Source organism: Trachemys scripta, chromosome 5 (genome assembly GCF_013100865.1).
Source record: "Trachemys scripta elegans isolate TJP31775 chromosome 5, CAS_Tse_1.0, whole genome shotgun sequence".
Lineage (NCBI taxonomy): Eukaryota > Metazoa > Chordata > Testudines > Emydidae > Trachemys > Trachemys scripta.
In genome coordinates, this window is record NC_048302.1 from 117,460,380 (window position 1) to 117,482,614 (window position 22,235).

Here is a 22,235-nt window from a genome sequence, read left to right on the forward strand (position 1 = left end):
TTACTCCTGACTGACACCAGTATAAGTAAGATCAGAACAAGCTTTCTGTCTTCAAATTGATCAATACTCCCAATGCAAATGAATTAACTGCGTAAATTATTAGGGGCACGTCCGTAGAACATTTTTTGCCAAGCCAGTAAAATATTTTGCCATGAATGTTTTCATCCTATTCTACTACCTGTCCCCACAAAAAAAATAACCAACTTGCACACACCCCACTGTGCATCAATGTGAACAAACACCACAATCTCACTATAATAAATGAACAGAGTCACCGTGATTTCCTGAAAGCTGTTTTCAGGGATTGTCCCTATCACCCCGCCCCCCTTTTAAAAACAAAACAGAAATCAGTGTTTTGTCTGGGTTTTGTACACCCCAGTAGTCTGGCAGCTGAAGGAGCTGTCAAGCAACAGAGCTGATGAAATTGACAGCAGACTGAGTGAGCTCATATCCAGCTCCCAGGCCTGTCATATAATGTGGTTGCTCCTCTGCCCCTCCACCCATGAAGTGTCCCAGTGAGCTCTCACCTCAACCCAACCCACAGAATCAAGGCCAGCTCAGCTGTAGCTGCATGCAGTTGGCTAATGGCCCAGACTAGAAGCTGATGTCTGTGTTTCTGCTCATCTCCCTGCACCACAGGTATTGTGATGGGGTATTGGCTCCCAAACCACAGACTATCTGAGAGCAATGCATCGCTGGCTGCTCTTATATTGCTGTCTCCTCCTCCTTGTTTTCAGTTGCAATTAAAAGAAACTATACCTAAATTAAATACTTTACCAATATCACTTTTCTGTGTAACCAACTGCTGTAGTTGCCAGAGGAATGATGTTTCATTACCCACGGGACGGGAAATGGTCTCCACTAACGCAAATAGGTAGAAATGTGAACCACACTATGAAAAGCTTGAGAACTCCAATGATAGGGAAAATAAACATGGGAGAGAGAGAGAGAGCTGAATGAACACTAGGGAGGAAAAAGGACTCCTGGATTCTCCTATGCACTGGGAAGCCCAAATATCCAGAGTTATAAAAACCACCCTCTTTGTTTACGAATGGCCAAATGACTGCACCCCATTTGTATCAGACACAGGAATCCACACATTTGTGACCTCCACACTCGATTGTTGCAACTCCTATCTAGGAGCAAAACCTAATAACCAGAAAAATCTTCAGCTTATACACAATACAGAAGAATGTCTGCTCTGCAACACAGCTCTCTGAACACATTACCCAGGTACTCTGCTTTGTGTGCTAGCTCCCCTGTGGCTACAGAGCCTGGCACAAATCTGAAATGTCATGCCCTTCATTCAACTGGGCTTAGCTACCTCCCCTTCCTCACAGAGACTAGGTCTACCTCCACAGCCACTAGGTCTACCTCCACAGCTATATTCCTCTGGAATCGTGACAGTCAGCCATTAGGGAGAGGCTCATAAGCCAGAACTTTATAGGAGCTTCCAACTGAGATAGGATGGCAGTAAAGCTCAAGTGAGGTACTCTGGCAATCTCCTCATTTAATTATGAGGCCATGGTGCTCTCAGTAGAGGGTTCTTAAGCCTGACATTCACTTCCTCCATTGCTGAATCAGTGGGGACCCTCATATCAAGCTGTAAAGCTGACCTGAGGTTATTCAAAAGGGAGATGGCAGCAAGGGACGAAAAAAATGGAGATTTTATCTTTCAGAGATTGGATCTAGTTATTTCTATGTGTTTGTAACAAAGATGACCAGTGTGTCTTGAGCACTGGAATGGGCACAATGTAGCAAGTCAAAATTAACAAACAATATATACACCGAACCTGTGTGCAGGCCCACAGGTCTGGGATGATTTTCGCACCAATAAAGCATTGCCACGCTTTCACACTGCAGACACACACTGAAGGCTGCAGAAGTGGGAGCATTATTTCGTCAGGCCTGGAATCTATCATAAATATTTTCCATGTTAGATATTGCAGATGTCAGAGTTGTAAAATACAGAGCAACTGGTTCTATACCTGGCCATTGATTTCAGTTGGATCAATAAAGCCCTTAAGATATGCAGCACCATGCAGCAGAGCCGTGGCTTCACCTCCCTTTTACTGCTAATCATATGGGGACTGAGGAATGCTTCTGTAGCTACACAACCAGTTTATTGGCCTTGATCCCACTTTCCCGCATAGTTATAAATGTGGGTGGTGCTCAGGAAGTGGGGTAATGACACCTTCATCTAGCACTAAAAAAAATCTTATTTATATATTTTAAACCTTGCCTTTTTGCATTTAGGAGAACATGCCCCAGTCAGTGCTTCTAGAGTGGCTGAGTCCCTTGTTGTCTTTTTGGATCATTAGGTCACATACCACTTTAAACAACTCTCCAATTGACAGTAACAGCTGCTGGCTGAGGTCTGATGGGGAGAGCTTTAATATATGTTAAACAGAGATTCCTTGGCGGGGTTGCATTGTTGCAGTTAGCGCACTCATACATGTAACTTTTTATACGATATAAAAATATAAGCACTTTCCTGGGGCTTCTGTTTATATTTCAAATCTGTAACCCCCTTATCTAACTGGTAACATTAGATACAATCTTGACTTCTATTTGGAATGAAATAGCATCATAGATAGGATCCAGAAAAGAAACTCAACTCCTTGAGTGGAATATATAGATTTGTCAGGATTCCTCCATTGATTTTACAGCAGTAAACTCTTCGCATCTACTGCTCGTTTGTGTGCACCATTATTTTTTTTTGTCATAGTATGGGCCAGACTTTACTTTTTAGAGTTTTAGTGGGAGAAGAGTAGCAAATTGTACTTAAGTCTGTCTTCCCTGATCACCTCTGCACACAAAAGTATCTCAACAATTTAGAAAAATGTATGATGCATGAAGGTGATGAGCAGAAACTCCATCATAAGGAAACAACTGCTTACACAAGAGGGGTTCATGCCACCACAAAAGGAGAGGGCTTTTGCAAAATATAGCAGGGATTTCCATAGAGAAAGTTCTATCTTAGGGTTTTTTGTTTGGGGATAAACATAACAGTATTATTGTTTATAGCGCACCAGATTCACAGACAAAGATGAAGGCAATATCCATGTCCCTAAAAGTTTACAGACTAAATGGACCACAAACAGATGATGTAAACAGCCATCTTATTAACTGCACAACTTTTGTTTACAGGGGTGTTGTTTGTGTTTATTGGGTATTTTGTTAATAATTCCTTAAGGACATGACTCGGTTTTATAGGCCTTTAGGAATGAGTGTCTTTTCTGGACAAACTTGTAGAGGGGAGAATGAAATTAGGACAACAAAATCAGAGACTGGGTCCAGACTCCAGACACTGATTTACAGAGGAGGAGGAGCTGGAGACAACACTGTGGAGAGGGAGTGGGTGGAGGGCATGAAATAATTTTGTGGCTTATCTTGATGCCTCTTTTCCATGTGTGTGACTTTTAGAATTCACAAAAAGCCATGAGACTTGGACATTATTAAAATATGCAGGATTAGCAGTCGCACATTTGTTATATGGAGCAAGCTATTTGGTATTTCAACCTGACAGTTGTGTCTAACATTTGACAAATCAATGCTGTCACATTACTGGAAAATAGTGAGGCATTACTCTAAAAAAAGCCAGACGATTCAGTGAATGAATGCTAAACCTTAACCCTGCAAGAAATGCTGAGTAATAGGGTTGTCATATCTTCTGCACCACCAAGGACCTCTTTTTTTTTGCAATGACCTCTTTTTTTGTCAGTGGCTATTAACGTCGTTAATACTTTAGACCTTGAGATTGAAGCTGCTGTGGGTGGGTAACTCTCAGATTCAATGCAGTATTGGGCTTACAATAGCTTAATACTGTGTCAATAGATTTTTACTTTTATTTCCTGATTTATTGATATTTCTGGGAAGCAAAAGTGAAGCAGTACATGCTATTGTTATAGGCTGGACTAAACCACATTGAAATGGTGGGGAGGGCGGGGGTAAATATAATCACTGCCCTTCATTTAAGATACCAGTAAGAAATACTTACGATCCTTTGTGAAACAATAACAGCCTCCACCCCAAAACACAGGCACAGGTCACCATCCAAAATAAAGGCACAGGTGAGGCTGTTCAGGAATTTGAATGATGAGGGAGAGGGACTTGGCTGGGTATTGCTCATAGCAGAGATGTACACACGTGTGAGAGTGAGAGAAGCAGCGGCCTGGTCTACACTATGAGTTTAATTCAAATTTAGCAGCGTTAAATTGAATTAACCCTGCACCCGTCCACACAACGAAGCCATTTCTTTCGAAATAAAGGGCTCTTAAAATCCATTTCCGTACATCTCCCCGACGAACAGAGTAGCGCTGAAATCGATACTGTCATTTCGAATTAGGGTTAGTGTGGCCTCAATTCAATGGTATTGGCCTCCGGGAGCTATCTCACAGTGCACCATTGTGACCACTCTGGACAGCAATCTAAACTCGGATGCACTGGCCAGGTAGATAGGAAAAGCCCTGCGAACATTTGAATTTAATTTCCTGTTTGCCCAGCACAGGAGAGCACAGAGAGCTCATCAGCACAGGTAACCATGCAGGCCGATAATCAAAAAAGAGCACCAGCATGGACCGTATGGGAGGATCTAATCGCTATATGGGGAGAGGATTCAGTGCTAGCAGAACTTTGTTCGAAAAGACAAAATGCCAAAACTTTTGAAAAAATCTCCAAGGGCATGATGGAGAGAGGCCACAATAGGGACTCAGATCAGTGCCGCGTGAAAGTCAAGGAGCTCAGACAAGCCTATCAGAAAACAAAGGAGGCAAACGGTCACTCCGGGTCAGAGCCGCAGACATGCCGCTTCTACGCTGAGCTGCATGCAAGTCTAGCGGGGGCCACCACCACTACCCCACCTCTGACCGTGGATTCCGAGGCTGGGCTAATCTCATCAGCCACACCTGAGGATTCTGCGGTTGGGGAAGAGGAGGAGAAGGAGGAGGAGCAGCAGCAGCTTGCGGAGAGCACACAGCACTCCGTTCTCCCCAACAGCCAGTATCTTTTTCTCAGTCTGACTGAAGTACCCTCCCAAGCCAGTACTCAAGACCATGACCCCATGGAAGGGACCTCAGGTGAATTTACCTTTTAAAATATAAAACATGGTTTAAAAGCACGCGTTTTTTAATGATTACTTTGCCCTGAGGACTTGGGATGCCTTCGCGGCCAGTTCAGCTACTGGAAAAGTCTGTTAACGTGTCTGGGGATGGAGCGGAAATCCTCCAGGGACATCTCCATGAAGCTCTCCTGGAGGTACTCCAAAAGCCTTTGCAGAAGGTTTCTGGGCAGTGCAGCCTTATTCCGTCCTCCATGGTAGGACACTTGACCACGCCATGCTAGTAGCAAGTAATCTGGTATCATTGCATGACAAAGCCTGGCAGCATATGGTCCCGGTGTTTGCTGGCATTCAAGCAACATCCGTTCTTTATCTCGCTGTGTAATCCTCAGGAGAGTGATATCGCTCATGGTAACCTGGTTGAAATACGGGAATTTAATTAAGGGGACAGAGGTGGCCCTTCCTACTGGGCTGTTTGCCTGTGGCTGAAAAGAAATCCTTTCCTGCAGTTAGCCAAGCGCGGGGGTGGGGGGAGGATTGGCGCTGAGCTTTTCATGTGTTTCTAGCAGGGATCTTCCCTGATACCAGCCACGTGGTGAGGGGAGGGATAAAGAGAATTGGATGGGGTGGGGGGTTAGTTTGTTTTCTGCTGCTGAAGGTTAACAGGAAAACCGCAGTACTCAACGAGCTTTGCTTGGTATGTGGGAAAGGAGGGCGCAGAAGCCGAAAGACAATGGCTTACCATGGCCACATGCAAGCCAAATTCTGTTGCCCGGACCTGCGTCTGTGATCTCTAGCAGCAAAGCCACAGGCACCCAATATTAAGAGGCAAAACATGACCTTGCGCAGAAATCACATGTGCTATGTAATGTGAATAGTTCACCATGAAAGAGTATAAGCATTGTTCTGTAAAATGTATCTTTTAAAAAATTCTCTCCTTTTTTCCCTCCCTCCAGCAGCTGCAAATGTTTCAAGCCTCCCTCCTCCGTCCCGAAGCCTATCTCAGATAAGGAGTAGGAAAAAGAGGACGCGAGACGAGATGTTCGCGGAAATCATGGAATCCACCCGCAACGAAAGAGCTCAACTGAATGAGTGGAAGGACACGGTTTCAAAGTATAGGAAAGATGCCAGTGAACATGAGGACATGAGGGACCAATGTGAGGACATGAGGGACGCTCGAGATGAGAGGTGGAGGCAGGAAGATCAGAGGAGGCAGGATGCAATGCTGGGGCTGCTGCGTGAGCAAACAGACAGCGTCTGGTGGAGCTTCAGGAACGGCAGCAGGATCACAGACTGCCGCTACGGCCCTTGTATAACTCCCCTCCCCCCCCCACCATGTTCCATAGCCTCCTCACCCAGACGTGTAAGAACGCGGGGTGGGGGGTGGGGGAGGCTCCGTGTACCCTCCCATTCCACCCCAGTGGATAGCCCAAGCAAAAGGCTGTCATTATTTTAACCTTTTTTTAATGGCCTTTTCCTTCCCTCCGATCCTCGTCCCAAACCCCACCCGGGCTACCTTCTCAGTTCTTTTCCTCTTTTTATAATCAATTAATAAAGAATACATGATTTTTAAATGATAGTGACTTTATTTCCTCTGAAAGCAAGCTGTGATCGAAGAGGGAGGGTGGGTTGCTTACAGAGAATGAGTCAATAAAGGGGGCGGGTTTTCATCAAGGAGAAACAAACAGAACTTTCACATGGTAGCCTGGCCAGTCATGAACTGGTTTTCAAAGCTTCTCTGATGCGCCGCGCTTCCTGGTGTGCTCTTCTAATCGCCCTGGTGTCTGGCTGCGCGTAATCAGCAGCCAGGCGATTTGCCTCGGCCTCCCACACCACCGTAAAGGTGTCCCCATTATTCTCACAGAGATTGTGGAGTGCACAGCAAGCAGCAATAACAATGGGGATATTGGTTTGGCTGAGGTCTGAGCGAGTCAGTAAAGTGCACCAGCGTCGTTTTAAACGGCCAAATGCACATTCTACCACCATTCTGCACTTGCTCAGCCTGTAGTTGAACAGCCCCTGACTCCTGTCCAGGCTGCCTGTGTATGGCTTCATGAGCCATGGCATTAAGGGGTAGGCTGTCTCCCCAAGAATAACTATAGGCATTTCAACATCCCCAACGATTATTTTCTGGTCCGGGAAGTAAGTCCCTTGCTGCAGCCGTTTAAACAGAGTAGTGTTCCCGAAGACACGAGCGTCATGAACCCTTCCTGGCCAGCCCACGTTGATGTTGGTGAAACATCCCCTGTGATCCACCAGTGCTTGCAGCACCATTGAAAAGTACCCCTTGCGGTTTATGTACTGGGTACCCTGGTGCTCCGGTGCCAAGATAGGGATATGGGTTCCATCTATCGCCCCACCACAGTTAGGGAATCCCATTTCAGCAAAACCATCCACTATGGCCTGCACATTTCCCAGAGTCACTACCTTTCATAGCAGCAGCTCAATAATTGCTTTGGCTACTTGCATGACAGCAGCCCCCACAGTAGATTTGCCCACTCCAAATTGATTCCCGACTGACCGGTAGCTGTCTGGCGTTGCAAGCTTCCACAGGGCTATCGCCACTCGCTTCTCAACTGTGAGGGCTGCTCTCATCCTGGTATTCTGGCGCTTCAGGGCAGGGGAAAGCAAGTCACAAAGTTCCATGAAAGTGCCTTTATGCATGCGAAAGTTTCGCAGCCACTGGGAATTGTCCCACACCTGCAACACTATGCGGTCCCACCAGTCTGTGCTTGTTTCCCGGGCCCAGAATCGGCGTTCCACAGATAGAACCTGCCCCATCAACAACATGATCTCCAAAGCGCCGGGACCCGCTTGAGAGAAGTCTGTGTCCATGTCCATCTCCTCATCACTCTCGTCGCTGCGCTGCCGTCGCCGCCTCCTCCTTGCCTCATTTTTCTGGTCCTGGTTCAGCATAAACTGCATGATAATGCACAAGGTGTTTACAATGTTCATGACTGCTGTCTTGAGCTGAGCGGGCTCCATGCTTGCCGTGGTATGGCGTCTGCTGTGTTCACCCAGGAAAAAAGGCGCGAAACAGTTGTCTGCCATTGCTTTCATGGAGGGAGGGGTGAGGCTGTACCCAGAACCACCTGCGACAATGTTTTTTGCCCCATCAGGCACTGGGACCTCAACCCAGAATTCTAATGGGCGGGGGAGACTGCAGGAACTATGGGATAGCTATGGGATAACTACCCACAGTGCAACGCTCCGGAAATCGATGCTAGCCCTGGTACATGGACGCACACCACCAAATTAATGTGCTTAGTGTGGCCGCATACATTCGACTTTATACAATCTGTTTCCAAAATTCGAATTCTGTAAATTCAGATTAATCCAGTAGTGTAGACATACCCAGCAAGAGAAATGCACAAAAACAGAGACAGAGAAGGAGCAGAAAGCCAAACACAGGCTGAACAAGCAATGTGAGAAATCCTTGGAGAGGGAGCTTTTGAGCTAAGTGTTGGCTAAAAGGGGCCTGGAGCTATGAGCTCCTTCTGCTGGACTGCTCCTGTGTTCAGGGAAACAGGACTTTGTACATTCCTTGTAAACAAACAAGAGTGCATCAAAGATGCCTGACTCCATCATCAATTTCTCCTCCTAACCTTAGCACAGTCCGAAACTTTGGCTAACTGCTCAGGTCAAAAGGGGTAACATTATTTAACCAAGTGATTGGAACTGTTTTTCTGAATCTCAGAACTGAAATTTGAGAAGTTTTGTGGATTACAGTAGAACTTCAAAGTTATGAACACCAGAGTTACAAACTGCCCAGTCAGTCACACACCTCATTTGGAACAGGAAGTAAGCACTCAGGCAGCAGCAGAGACAAAAGCAAATAAACACTGTGTAAAACATAAACTACTAAAAATAAAGAGAAAGTTAAAAAAAAGATTTGACAAGGTAAGGAAACTGTTTCTGTGCTTGTTTCATTTCAATTAAGATGGTTACAAGCAGCATTTTTCTTCTGCAAAATAAAGTTTCAAAGCAGTATCAAGTCAATGTTCAGTTTAAACTTTTGAAAGAACAGCCAGCATGTTTTGTTCAGCATTACGAACAACCTCCATTCCCGAGGTGTTCATGACTCTGAGGTTCTACTGTACTTACATTTACCTGGCAGGCTGCAATGTGTTATCAAGAAGCTGCAATGTGTTATCAAGTGGGAGTGTGTTTCAGGCCCCATCTATGTCCAAACCACAGCGGACATGAGTCTACTACAGCCCCTGCTAGGGATGGCACCGAGGGAAGAGGAAAGGGGTAAGTATCCCTGCTAGTCACATAGGAGATGACAGCCCCATAGCCTCCATGGATTGGCACAGTGGGGGGCTGTAACACTCACTGACCAGTAGGTGACACTTGCACTAACCTACATAATATGTCAGATGTATCTGGAATCAAGTAAATATTCAGGCAAAATGTTGGTGTAATCTAAAATACTTTTGGATTAGGTGCAGGATCAGGCTCATGCTGCTGCTCCCACTCACTTAAATTTACAGCTAATTAATATGAAATTGGAACAAATCACTTCTACTATTTTTTTTCCTCCATGAAGCACATAACTATCCAAATATTTCATTGTAAAAAGGAGTCACGGTTTGATCCTACTGCCTTTGAAGTCAGTGGGAGTTGGAGAAGCTCAGCACTTCCCAGGGTCATGTCTTAGGTTATTTAACTTGAAGACCATCAGTAAGAAAATAAAATGTGGCACTGAACAGCAACATAATTGCTTTTCAGAATAGTTTTGTAGACATAATTTTCATTCACATTGGGAAGCACACCAAACCATATTGAGTTTTCTCCGTGGGTATAATGCTAACTTGGTGCAAGGTACTTTACCTGTATATTTCCCCAGGACTATACATGGAACCCTGGCCCACTAAAACAAAAGCAAAACTATTTAGTAGGGAGTGAAAATAAGCGTGACAAACTGCAACTAAAATGCTAATGCCTGTTACTAAATATCTCATGTTTGGTATGGAATGCTATTATAATCCTGTTTATGGAGCAACTCTCACATGGAAATCATTCTGCTTCAAAAGGAAACTCCAGCTGTCTTAAGTACAATTATTCAACATATAACTTCTGCCAAGAGAACAAGGGCCCAATTCTGCTCCTGTTGAAGTCAATGGCAAAACTTCTACTGACTTCAAAACAAGCAGGACTGGGTCCCAAGGTACTGAAACTGTATTTCAAAGACATATTCACTTGAATAGGAGCACTGGGCCACTAGTCACAATACTTCTTTTCTTTGGGGCTCACTTTGGGAAAGATCATGTGGCATATTTTGAATGCCATCTGCAGATAAAAACCTAACAAAAGGCTTTGGGAGAGTGGTGATGGTTGTTACACACATGTGACCCATTAAAAAAATCCAGTGGTTTTACAGATTAATTTTACTATGTTATTATACCACAAAAGCTATAGATATTAGGACCAAGATTTTAAGGAAATGGGTGCATAAAGTTAGGCACCCAAAGGCACCTAAATAATTAGCCTGATTTCCAATGGTGCTGCACAATGAGCAGCCCCCAGTCATTTCAGTGGGAGATGGTGGGTGCTCAGCACGTTTGAAAATCAGGCTAATTATTTGGGAGCCTAATTTAGACACCCATTTTTAACAATCTTGGCCTAGGAGCTTGTGGATCTCCCAGTCTGAAAATAATCATAGATACAACATAAAGGTGGAAATCTCCAAGAGATTAATATCTAAGTTCAGGAAGGTGTCTACACCTGCCCCTCAGTGTAGAGTGGAAGGGAGTCACACATCATGTACGAGCTCAGTGACTATACAGCCCTACCCTGTACCCCAAGTGGAGAGAGGTAACTGCCCTTGGGGCCACTGTGAAACAATTTTGTGACTGACCAACTCTGCCCCTTCCCCATGAGCTGAGGCCATGGCTAAGTTCATAACTTCCACATATGGAGCAAAGGAAGCAGTGCATCTCCAGCATCCTGAGATGGGAAGGTATTGCTGAATCACAACCAGGGAGACTGAATGGGAAACAGCATCACACAAGGGACACCAAACTGGTACTCCCCTATCCCTCTGCAGCAAGTCTACAGGGCTTATCGCAGCCCAAGGGGTGCAGTAATCTCCTTAGGGTAGAATGAGACCAGAATCCAAGAAGGCTAACAACGTGCCTCAGACAACTCTGTGAATAGTCTGCAGGATTTGACCCTTTGCAGCAAAGTTATGTTAATTACTTTACCAATAAGTTTTTTACAGCTGCTAGTATTGCAAAACCAGAGCCATGGCGGTGTAGAATCTGACTTCACACAACATCAAAGTTATAAGCTAAGCTCCCATGCAAGAAACGTTATTACTAAGCATGATGTAAGGTGCAGAAAAAAAACCTCAATTTCATTTTCAGATCCCAGGCTGAGTTTTCAGTGCTGGGAACCACAGGAGGAGGGGGAGGGGAAAAAAAATCTACTCAACTTGTAAACTGAGCAAAATGAATAGAGTAAGTAAACTATAGAGATGAAGTAAAAAATAAAGATGAAACCCTAAAAGTCATTTTTATGACTTCCAGACCATCTTAGCATAAGTGCAATACTTGCAGGAGTTTAGAAAGCTCTAATCTCTCAAACCTTTCAGACAATGGTCAATGTAAACACCCAAATACTCTCCATCCCTATTAGAACTGCTTGAATTAATCAATCATTACAAATAGTATTCATTGCTAATTTACCCCCATTGGGCATTAGCTAATAGTTTGTAAATGGATCCCAATTTCTGCTAATTATTTTCATTATTCAGAAGTATGCACCAAATGATTTTCAGTCTGTGGGTTTTCTGAGCTGTTCACTTTACCTGCTTGCTACCTGTTATTTGTGTTGTCATCGACATCACATAGTATTTCACCTTTCAAATTGGATAGCCAAAACTTTTAAAAATACAACAAGAGAACAACAAAATAATACATGCTAACGTTTGGAATTCTTGACTACAGCCATAAATATCCAAATTCACGCAAATAGGATAAAATTCACCCTGGTGCAATGGGCCAGGACTTGGTGCATGAACTACTTACCTCCTATTTTGAAGAGTTAAATGATGCATAAGCCTTCAGCTGGTGCTCTGCACCAGGGTGAATTTTTCCTTTGGTGTATAATGAGATCAAATGAAACTGTAGCCCCCCCAACTGAAACCACAGATCAGGATTTTCACTACATGACCAGCTCTAGTTCATCTACTGAAAATATATAAAGATTGACCACATCTTCATCTCATCAACAAAAAGTAAGTAGATCCTGGGAGGCAGGAGGGTCACCACTGAAACCTCAGCATTTGCCAACAGGCATTACACAGTGGTATCTCAGATACTTAATAGTTCTAATGAGATATATGTTACCAATTATTGACTGTTTAATGGCCACCACTGTGCCTGAGTCTAAAATTAACAACTTCTAAATAGTGAAAAAATCCATACAAAAAAAATCCATCAAGTGTTTTTAAAATGATACACATCAGGAATCATATCCTCTCAATTAATTCAGCAGTTTTCATGTTTCCTTGGAGTGAACATGGTTGCATTTTAGATTTTTATTCCTTCTCTATACATAAAAGGACTTGAAATATGAAATTATCATAGTCTCCAGAATGGATGCACCAATGTGGTTTCTAATACCAGTGAAAGAAACATTTGCTCTTTAGAAGGTGGAAAGGATTAGAAAAATTGCGATGAAAACATTCACTTGTTCAATACAAATTTTCATCTCATACATATTTTAGAAAAGGATAACAACAAATAAATGGGCTTTATCCAAAACAAATATTCTGTCTACATTTCAGAGCATGAATATCAACTGACAGGTTGTGACAAAATTATTCCAGAATTTCAAAGAACAATAGTTAAATGCCTTGACACAATGCTAATACATCTTGACATAGGGAACAAACAAAATTCAGTAGTATCCACCCAAAAGGACTTGTTTAGGGATGCATACAGTGAGCACGCACATTGTCCAACAACATAAAGGCATATATGCTCCCCTTTGCTGAGCACCTAAATCCTGTAAAAGTGAGATAGGGGAGCAAACGTAGGAATGGAAGTGTTTCCACTCTCATCACTGTCCCTTTGTGAAGCAGGGTAGTGGCTAGGGAGCAGATGCTTTAAGCAGCATTTTCCCCTTCTATAAAAGTAGATTATGATTATTATTAATACCTGTCTAAAAAAAACCAACAGCATTAATACATCCTCCATGCCATGTGTCACCTATCAGAAGGATCAATAGCAACAGAGCAGACAAGCCTGCCATATTTCCACTGCTGGAACTCCCCCAGGAACTGAGGGTCATCACAAACCTCATCACCTTCCACCCAAGTGAAAGGTGCATTTCTTTGACCTGGCCTTCTCTAACATAAGTACACAGTAACATCTGGTCTAAAAAACCACAAACAACCCTAAAAACCTATCAAAATAAGACAATCCATTGCACACACTTATTCCGTGGGGGAGAGGATGAGACACAACATGTGACAAATGTTAGTCATGTTGTTTAATCCACTACTCTAAGGTATTCATATACAACAGTGTTGAGCATGGTATGAGTATATAGTAGAGGCTGGTTTTGGGGGTCTGAGTATAGGGATTCTTTCTGCCCATTCTGCCAAACTAGCCAAGGATTCACAACATTGGTGCCAAGATTTCCCACTGATCCCTGGCCTTCCTTCTTTCTCCACTCCTCTGCACCTCAACAAGTTCACTGCGTACAACAGAAGGTAGCCTCGCAGTTCCACTTTCACAGGCTTTACAATTAATTTGTAGTCCTCTGTGTGTTTTTATCCAGCAGGGGAACATATGGTGTGATGAATCTAAACCACAAATGGCTTGAGAAGTAAGAGCAAAGATCAAATATAATCCTACATTTCAACGAGAAGTGGGTATATGCGGATTGCCAAATACATTGCATGTTCATCATTATACAAACACTGTGCCACACGCACATGATTTGAAACATGACACAAATAAATAAGAAAAAAAGGATTGATTTCTTTAAATCAACACTGGATATCTTTCCAAAAGATATTCTATAGTTACTGGGCTCAATAAAGGGATAGTTCGCTGAAATTTAGAGCTTTTGATATACAGAAGGTCAGACTAGATTATCTAATGGCCCCTTCTAGCCTTAAACCCTATGACTACCTGAAACAGAAGTTATGGGCTCGATGTAGAAATTACTAAGTGAGGTTCCATTGACTGTGTTATACAGGAGATTGGACTAGATCATCCTAACAGTCCCTTCTGGCATTAAAATCTATGGCTACGTCTGCAGCTGGAGCTGGGGGAGTGATGCCCAACTCAAGTAGACATACTCAAAGAGAGCTAGCACACTAAAAATAGTAGTGTAGCCGCAGCAGCACAGGCAATGGTGAGCAATGGCAATCACACACCCAGCTCCGAGTGTAGACGCAGCCTAAGATGCTAACACTATGTCTATACTCCAATCGGGCAGTGTGATTGCAGCACATGTAGACATACCAGGGCTAACTTGAGTAAGAACAGCAGTGAAGCCAAGGTAGCAGAGGCTAGCTCCACCCACTCATGACTATGTAGATCAAAGCTAGCTTGAGCAGCTTAGCTAGCTCCCAAGCTGCAGTGTAGGCAACCCTTAGACCATGTTGCCACTCAGCAGCTGTCCCACAATGAACTAAACTCCTGTCCAAATGAGTTGGTAAGAAAGGACCCCTAACGTCAAAAATCTAGAATACAGAATATGGCTTGCTACTTTGAACAGCAACACCAAAGGAAAATAAATTTCATCTTATTCAACTTAAAAGAAATAACTACCATCATGCAAAATAGGCCATTGCTTCATTTCTCGGAGAAGCTGTAACATGGTTGTACATACAGCCAAAGAAAGTGGTTTTAATTTTCTATTTAATTACAAAACTAGCTGAGGATTGCATATTTTAATCTTCACACTCATTCATATTTAATTAGTCCAATGAGACTTCCAAGCCTAGATGACCTCTTTCTGGATCTAACAAGCAATCTAATGTTCTCTATTACATGGACCAAAAATGAGGGAGATTGAAAAGAAAAATAATGTGCTATCACAATACTGATAGGTAAAACTACACTTTTATATTGAAATTATAATAGTCTACACTGTTTTCATAGGGAGCTCCCATTGACACATCGATTTTCTTTTCACATAGGCTCAATTCTACATCTCATTTAGGAGTGTCGGCGTGATCAATATCTAATTTTTAAGGATCTGATTTTGTCATGGAAGTCAGGCTTCCGTGACTTTAACAGACCTCCCTGGCTTCAGCCCCATCACAGCTCAGCCCCCGAAGCTGGAGTGGCGGGGCTGAAGTGGCAGTCAGCTGTGCCCCTAGTAGCAGGGCTTTGACTGTCAGTCCCCCCACCCTGTCATGGGCGTCCATGAATTTTTGTTTATTGCCCGTAACTTTGATAAAAAAATCCCATAACAAAATCTTAACCTGACTCATATTTCAACATCAGCTGACAACCGGCAGCATCTCACAGGAAGCACTCAACACCTTGCAGGTTCCAGGCCCCACACAGCCAACTATGTAACTATACCCTAACCCCTGTTTAACCAACTTTGCCCCATTTTCTTCCATGTAAGCTATTTCAGAACTCATGATCACCATGATACTAGATAGATCAGTTGCTTTCTGCTCTGTGCTATGAAACACATTTGATTTTCCTCTTCAATGTAATATTTTCAAGCCTAAACCCCCATGTAGATTTGTGATATTCCATGTAATTTAAATGTTGTTAAACACTGGGTAACCAACACTGTGATTCACTTTTTGCATGCACTTCACTGAAATTAACGTTACGATCCTTTATGCATGTGAATTCGGGAGAAGCTAATGTTTTTCTTCCTCTCTTCGTTTGTGACCAGCTTTGTGCTTCTTGCTAGAATTCCAAAAGGTAAATAATGCAAATATTAGAACCTGGAAAGAGTTTTTAAGACTGAGATTTGTATCAACAACCATATCACAAATTCCTAACAAAAATACATTTCTTACCCAAAAAAAAAAAAAAAAAAAAAAGTATGTAAAGTATGGTTGGAATGCTACAATCCCATACACCCGGTGACGGTACAATAGGTGCTACAATCCCATACACATGGTGATGGTACAATAGGTGCAGGTGCCCACCCATAGATCCAATGGCAGATCTGAGGTTTTTAAATGGAATGAGACCTTTCTAAAAAAAACCAGAAGACTTAATAAGACTTTTTGTGAACATTACCAGTCATCTGCAGAGTCTTCAGGGACATATCCTGCCATTGATCTGAGGATGGAACTCCTATTTAGTCAATGGAAGTTGTGTGCAATAAACTAATTGTGACATTAATAATATAAAAATACTATATCTTGATAACAAGTTATGTGACGTGACTAAGTTTTCCAGACAGTATTCTGACTACCCAATCCATCTATATTTTTATATCAGCTCAGAACAATAATCTCATAGTAACTGCAGTAACATTTTTGGATGATATAATTAAAAATCTTTAGAGGCCAAACTTGGCCTGGCTAGAATGGTGGTGCAGGAACACAAGACTGTCCCTTACACCCCAGTATCAGCAATTCTTATCACACCTAGCAGTACAAGAGGGGAAGCAGGTTCCACAGGGTAGCTATGTGTAGGACCCTACCAAATTCGCAGTCCATTTTGGTCAATTTCACAGTCATAGTATTTTAAAAATACACCTCTACCCCGATATAACGCGACCCGATATAACACGAATTCAGATATAATGCGGTAAAGCAGTGCTCCCGGGGGGGCGGAGCTGCTCACTCCAGCAGATCAAAGCAAGTTCGATATAACAGGGTTTCACCTATAACACGGTAAGATTTTTTGGCTCCCAAAGACAGCATTATATCGAGGTAAAGGTGTAGTAAATTACATGATTTCAGCTATTTAAATCTGAAATTTCATGGTGTTGTAATTGTGCGGGTCCTGACCCAAAAAGGAGTTGTGGGGGGATCACACAGTTATAGTAGGGGGGGTTGCAGTACTGCTACCCTTACTTCTGCGCTGCTGCTGGTGGCGGTGCTGACTTCAGAGCTGGGCAGCTAGAGAGCGGTGGCTGCTGACTGAGGGCCCAGCTCTGAAGGCAGAGCCGCCACCAGCAGCAGCGTAGAAGTAAGGATGACATGGAATGATGGAATGATATTGCCACCTTTACTTCTGCACTGCTGCCTGCAGAGCTGGGCCCTCAGTCAGCAGCCGCCACTTTCCAACTGCCCAGCTCTGAAGGCAGCAGCACAGAAGTAAGGGTGGCATGGTATGGTACTGCCACCTTTACTTCTGCGCTGCTGCTGGTGAGGCGCTGCCTTCAGAGCTGGGCACCCAGCCAACAACTGCTGCTCTCTAGTTGCTCTGAAGGCAGCACAGAAGTAAGGGTGGCAATACAGTGACCCCCCTAAAATAACTTTGTGGCCTCCCTGCAACGCCATTTTGGGTCAGGATCCCCAATTTGAGAAACGCTGGTCTCCGCCGTGAAATCTATAGTATGGGATAAAAGCACACAAAAGACCAGATTTCACAGGAGGAGACCAGATTTCATGGGCCGTGACACATTTTTCATGACCGTGAATTTGGTAGCACCCTAGCTATGTGGCAAACTGAGTATAGATCCAGTGCAGTTCATTCCCTCCCCAGAGTAGCAGGAAGATCGGGAAGCAGATTGTGACCTCCCTCCTGGACTGCTCTAGGGCCATTGTAACAACGTGCTGCCCCTTACACCGGGTGGATTGGACCGTCACAATCTAGCCCTTAGTCTATCCACATTATCAGCACTGCCATTGGGTTATGTACTGATTATAATGGAAACATTTCGATTTTTTCAATAATTCCCATGAAAATCTTTTATAAGCAATTGTGCCTCTAGAGCAGGGGGTCGGCAACCTTTCAGAAGCGGTGTGCCGAGTCTTCATTTATTCATTCTAATTTAAGGTTTCACGTGCCAGTAATACATTTTAACGTTTTTAGAAGGGCTCCTTCTATAAGTCTATAATATATAACTAAACTATTGTTGTATGGAAAGTAAATAAGGTTTTTAAAATGTTTAAGAAGCTTCATTTAAAATTAAATTAAAATACAGAGCCCCCCCGGACCGGTGACCAGGACCCGGGCAGTGAGAGTGCCACTGAAAATCAGCTTGTGTGTAGCCTTTGGCATACGTGTCATAGATTGCCTACCCCTGCTCTAGAGTACTTGTCCTTTAGAGTACAATGCATGAGAACATGCTGCAGAGTCCTTGTCTCGCTGAACTCAATGGAAAACTCCCATTGACTTCAGTGGGTATAAATTTTGGCTTGAAATGTAATTATTAGTAGAAACTGATTATAAGCTTGCTTGTTTGTTTTCATGTCCAGACAGAAATGCAGGGGGGGGGGGAGGAAATGTTTTTTAAAATTCTCTCAGTTTTGGGAGGGTTGTTTTTGTTTGGGGATTTTTTAAAATATAACTAAGGAAATTTGTTTGTTTCAATATGGCTGGGATACACATTTTTGAGAATTCATCTGCAGCAGGCTGCTGTCCACTGACATTTCTGCAGTGTTGTGTGTGTGTGTGTGTGTGTGTGTGTGTATATATATGGTATACACACACACACACACACAGGTATATATATAAAACTTGTTTATAATTTTAATATAAATTGAAAATAATGATAAGGATGAAATTGTGCCCTTGACCCAAAACCAACTAATATAACTGGAAAGACAGCCATTGAATTCAATAGTATTCTCTATGAATTTTAGGTATGTACCTGACCCCATTCCTGTAGTACCTTACTATCTTTAATGTATTTATCTTCACAATACCCCTGTAGGAAAGAATCATCTGCAATTTACATATGAGGAACTGAGGTACAGAGTGGCTAAATGACTTGCCCATAGGGGTTTGAACTCAGGTCACCAACCTCCTAGACTTGTGCTCTAATCACTAGACCATCCTTCTTCTTTAGACTCATCTGTTGACATATAGAGTCACCATCTCATTGTAATTAGTCAACATATAATTATTGTTGGGGGAAAGATGTATATTTAGCAGTCATAGTTATCCTTAGGAGTGAAACACACAATCAACTCAAAGGTATTTCCCCCCATACAAACCTACATTTTCTGACAAAGCTGTGTAACATTTTGCAATCAACTCTGCTCCAAACTAATCAGTACTTCAGTGCCATGCAAAACAGGTGAATGCTTAATCTTTTAAAAATAAAATTTCAAGTGGACTCCCAAATTAAATTCTTCCACACAAATATCTGAATGTATTTGAAGCTGCATATATTATTTTAAACAGGTATCATGTCTGAATATAATCATTGCAATTTATTTCTTCATTGCATGGAATCAGATAGAATGCTATCCAGACTTCTATATAAAAGTCTGTGGATCCGAAGAAGACATTCCAATTTTCATCTTGTGCACTACCACATAGTCTGGGCCAGATCTGCAAAGGCTGAGAATTTAAACCCACACATTTCCTTTTGCAAATATGTGTTTACTTTCCAGTAGCAACTTGCAGGGTGGGCTAGTAGGCAGCGAGTTTGCAGCAATAGCTCTGACCCATATTTCTGCTGCAGAAAGCAGCTGCATGTAGGAGGATCGGGGACGCTCTTTTGATACGGATTTTTTCCTCTTCACAACAAGCAAGCTTTACACACGTACGGCTGTCTCCTTCTGATTACTGGCCTGTGACAAGGGGCGCGTATGTGAGCGCACTGCCCACCTATTCAGGGGGCTGTACTGCTCCCCGCTCCCTGCAACACTGCGGTATCTGCTGGCCAAAAGTTTGCAGACCCTTCTTTTAATCGTGACCACAAAAAAAAAAAAAAGCAAAACCACACCTTAAAAAGTTCGATTCGCACCTAGACCACTGGGATTCAGTCCGTCCTCACGAGCCCCCCCACAAGGGCTGGCTGCGGGTGGATTATGCTGCTAGCAGGGTAGGAAGAGCAGCGCTGGCTGGGCTCTGCCACCCGCCTTGCATCCAGCACTGGAAGCAGCAGAAGCTCACCGCCTCACCCGGCTGCTTGCAAGAGGATGCCCGCATTTTATTTTTGGAGGGGGGAATCGATTGGGAATATTTTGGAGCATCAGCTTCCCCGGCCCCCACTCGCCCCGAAGAAAAGCTGCATTGTAACGTGACTGAGCCGCACGGGGAATCTGCCAAAAGGGAGGGAAATATCCACTTAAAAAACATAAATGATGCAGACACTTGTTTAGTAGCTTAATGAAACGAGTGGAAGCAACCGCAATTCATTCCCTGCACCCTTCCCCCACCCAGCCTCCCGGCATTAAACCCTCTAGGCTGGGGAAGGGAGGGAATTAGCCGCATGATGTCCCCTTCTCCTGCAAGCTAGTCCCACAACTCGGGGCTCGTCCACATCTTGCATAAAAACGGGACAACTCTGCCAAAGGCTTGCAGCAAGATCCACCCTGCCCAGCGAGCTCCATAGCTCGCCAGCCCCCTGGCGCGCGCCTACCTGTGCTGGTGCTCATGGTCTGGCAGTGGGAGCTGCTCTCAGCCGCACCTGGAGCCGCATGCACTGGCGCAGTTCCCCACTCCGGCCCGCGCTCGTGGTGCGCAGAGCGCCAGGGGCGGGCCAAGCCACCTGCCCCTGGTACACATCAAAAGTGCCCCAGAGCCGCCTCCCCACCCAGCGCAGCCTCATTCAACGCCCCGCTCCCTGGTGGCGCATCCCCAAGTTCTCTAGACCGGCAGCATCCCGGCCCCGCAGCTGTCATGCAAACGCCCCGTGCGCTGCGCAAGGCAGAGCGCAAGCCTGGCGCAGAGCAGCGCCTCACAGCCCTTCTCCGCCGTGCGGCTCTGCCCCCCCGGCCAGGTGACAACCGCGGCTCCCTGACAGCTCTGGTGCAGAGGGAGAGGGGCGGCCGGAGCGGAGCAGTACAGGGGGACCCTGGGAAATGTAGGCTGCTCTGCCAGAGAGCCGCGTCCTAAGGAGCGGCAAGGGACTACATCTCCCGCAATGCTTTGCGCCAACAAGCCCCACGAAGGAGCGGGTGGGGCCGCTGACGGTCTGGTGGTGGGCTTGTGCCCCGTGCGATGCCAACGTCTGTGATGCACACCCTGGGAACTGGGCTTCTCTGCCAAGACCACACCCTCTAAGAGAAGCAGCAACAGCGATGGTCAGCACCGCTTAAGAGCTCCCGTGCTTTGCTGCAGCATCTCACCTAGCAAATAAAAATACCTGCCTTGTAAACTCCAGGGGGAGCGAGTGGAAGGGCTGCAGGGAGCACTCCTCTCTGCTTCAGCGGCTGATACCCCAGCAAACGATCCAGACACCAAGCGCTGGGAAACTGGTCCTCTTTATTTATGCGCAGCACGTCTGAAGCCAGGTCTACACTACAAAATTATGTCGACTTACCTTAGGGGGGGCAAACAGCCACTGCAGTTATTAAATCGCTTGTGGGTGTGCACACTTGGCTCTTGATAGTGGCAGTGCTCGTCCTCACCAGGAACATTTGTATAGATTTTATTCTTACTGTGGGACAGCTCCTGAAAGGCAGAAATAGTCAGTGGAAAGCAGGGGCCCCACTGACATTGTGCCAACCTAATTACATCAACCACCATTCTATCACCCCTTGCGGAGGTGGTGTTTTCCAGTGGGCACAGAGAGGCACTACCACAGTGAGAGCTAAATTTCAGTGAAGATACTTGCAGCCCAGGCAGCCTAACTGTGTAGTATAGAGCAAGCCTGAGAAGCCTCTTGGAACATGGCTTGTATGAAAGATGCAATACGGTGTTAGGCTGTGATTCATTTATAAGGTAAACAATGAAAAAATATTACCATCACATGGAAAAAATAATAGGAAGGCAAAACCTTCTAAGCCAAATTCTGCTCCCTGTTACACCAATATCATTCCAGAGTAACTCCATTTTTTTTTTTTTACAGAGTTACTCCTCATTGACAGAGTGTGACAGGGAAGAGAATTTATCCCATTGTCTTTTGGATAACTCATACAACCCATGGACTGACCCTTATTTGTGATCAACAGGGGCCTCAAATTGGGTGATGTGCTAAGCACCCTTACCTCACCCTGAAATCAATGGAAGTTAAGGGTGCTCAGTGCCTCACAGGAGCAAGCCCTCAGACATCCATGGCACAGTGTGTAGAATAGTAGTGTTAACTCACTGGTCACTCCAATTTCTAA

General features: G+C 44.2%; 1 protein-coding gene across 1 annotated transcript in view; it reads right to left on the reverse strand.

Annotated features, from left to right (window-relative positions):
• The window catches only part of ABLIM2 (actin binding LIM protein family member 2), a 201,994-nt gene extending 181,094 nt beyond the window's left edge, over positions 1-20,900 (reverse strand). The window contains exon 1 of the mRNA XM_034772825.1: positions 20,546-20,900. Coding sequence (XP_034628716.1) covers positions 20,546-20,561 — 16 coding nt within the window. The 5' untranslated portion in view covers positions 20,562-20,900. The remainder of the gene's footprint in view (positions 1-20,545) is intronic.
• Between the last annotated feature and the right edge of the window lie 1,335 nt (positions 20,901-22,235).